General features: G+C 30.4%; 1 protein-coding gene across 1 annotated transcript in view; it reads left to right on the top strand.

Annotated features, from left to right (window-relative positions):
* The window catches only part of LOC135198307 (fibrous sheath CABYR-binding protein-like), a 9,306-nt gene extending 8,899 nt beyond the window's left edge, over positions 1-407 (top strand). The window contains exon 2 of the mRNA XM_064225878.1: positions 363-407. Within this exon, the coding sequence (XP_064081948.1) occupies positions 363-407 (45 nt within the window). The remainder of the gene's footprint in view (positions 1-362) is intronic.
* Positions 408-2,213: the final 1,806 nt, after the last annotated feature.

Raw genomic sequence — 2,213 nt, 5'->3', positions numbered from 1 at the left:
GAGAATGTATAAATAAGACAGATCAAAAAAAGTAGTATAAGGGAGAGGGGCAGAGACTTACACTTCAGTGATATTCCACATTCAAACCTATACCTACCATTTAGTATTCTATTTTTTATAAACATTTTTAAATGAAAAAAAAAATGATATTGGATAAAAAAAAATAAATATATATAAATAAAGATATATTTATTTATTCTTATATATTATTATTTATTATTTATATATAGGCTGTATTTTTGGTAATATAAATTTGTATTTTGCATAAATAAAAGTATTTATGTACCAGTAAATTATTTAGGTCTTCTTCATTTCTTATTCATATTTCTGTCCATCTGTATACAGTATTTATTTCTCTACAGGATGGTGAATACATCTTCATTTTATGGAAAGCAGACAAAGGTTAAAGGGATAGGATTTTTATTGTAAAAAAATATGCCCCTTTTGCCAGCATATGAAGATTATTTCCAATAATAAATAAAGTGTTTAGTTAATGTTCTATTTATTTTAATTAATTTCCAATATATTACAATACTATTTTGGTAAAAAAAACCCATTTTTATTAAGTTTTGGATACCTGAAAAAAATATATAATTCTTAGCATATGTAGTGCCACATAGGGTACACATTGCTCATTCAGAGAGTCCCATGTGAACTATATATGGAGCACATTGCAATCAACGTGTTAAATGCTTGCAATTAAGTGAAATAATATATACAAAATTTCATGAATTCCACAAAACATTTATATTTTCATAATGTATATATATTGCTTATCTTTTGAGACTTCCAAAAACAATCTTGGTAATATGAAAATGGTTTCTGTATTTTATTTTTTATTGATGAAAAAAAAAATATAATATTGATCACAATTAAAGCTTTTTAAGAATTTTATTACAGTAATCACTCCACAGACATTTTGTTTTTTGTTTTTTCTTGTATTTAAGGACAGATTCAATTGCAAAATTTCAATTTTTTTCCCCTGAAAAATCTTTAGTTATTAAAATAAACAGTTTGTTTATTCCACTCCCATGTAATCCATGTAATATATATAAAAAACATACAATTTAAAATATCACTCAATAGGAGAGAAATTTATTTTATGTCAATATGAATGGGAATACAATTTTCTTTTAATAGAATATCCCTCAATTTATTATTTTCACCAGCAAAATCAGACCTATAATATGAAGAATATATGAAATTCAAACTGAATTCGATAATTACAAAAACTTTTGATGTATTGTTAAAATATTTATCTGCACACGACACTATCGGGCATGATTTATTTACAATAGATTGTTTTATAAATTTAAAATATTTAATGAATAGTGTCACATTTTTCATTATTAAAAATATCATTAACTTTAATGATATTGTAATTATCTTTAGTATTATCAAAAAAGGTATCATATGTTCTAATGTTGTTGTTACCCCGTAACTCCATGGCATTTTTTGATAATTTTATTTTCATTTTTATATCTTTTCGTTTCTGATGTTTACCCATATCAACAGTTTTACATAAATATTGTCTTTTTTTTGAGGTTAATATTTTACTGAACCTTTTTTTTACTGGCCTCAAGGCATTCTTTTCCAGGAATGGTTCTTGGTCTATTTCCGTCGATCCCGGAGTGTTCTCTGTCCAAGTTGGGTTTTCCAGGGATTGTTCCACCTTGCCTGGAAATGGTTGTGCTTGGCCTATTTCCGCCGATCTCGGAGTGTTCTCTGGCAAGGTTGGATTTTCCATGGATTGTTCCACCTTGTCTGGAAATGGTTGTACTTGCCCTATTTCCATCGAACTCGGAGTGTTCTCTGGCAAGGTTGGATTTTCCATGGATTGTTCCACCTTGCCTGGAAATGGTTGTGTTTGCCCTATTTCCACTGGAAATTGTTGTTCTTGTCCTATTTCCGCCGGTCTCGGAGTGTTACCTACCAATGCCGGATTTTCCAGGGATTGTTCCACCTTGCCTGGAAATGGTTGTGCTTGCCCTATTTCCATCGAACTCGGAGTGTTCTCTGGCAAGGTTGGATTTTCCATGGATTGTTCCACCTTGTCTGGAAATGGTTGTGTTTGCCCTATTTCCACCGGGCACGTATCGTTCCCTGTCAATTTCGGAAGCGTTTGCACAGTGTTGAAGCTATCAGTCTGGAACATTTCCATTAGGGTAAAATCTAATGGAAAGTTTTCCATTTCCAGAAACGATTCCAGCTTG

This window comes from Macrobrachium nipponense, chromosome 22, assembly GCF_015104395.2.
Source record: "Macrobrachium nipponense isolate FS-2020 chromosome 22, ASM1510439v2, whole genome shotgun sequence".
Taxonomy (NCBI): domain Eukaryota; kingdom Metazoa; phylum Arthropoda; class Malacostraca; order Decapoda; family Palaemonidae; genus Macrobrachium; species Macrobrachium nipponense.
Note: the sequence above shows the minus strand (reverse complement) of the source record. Positions and strands in the feature narration are given on the sequence as shown.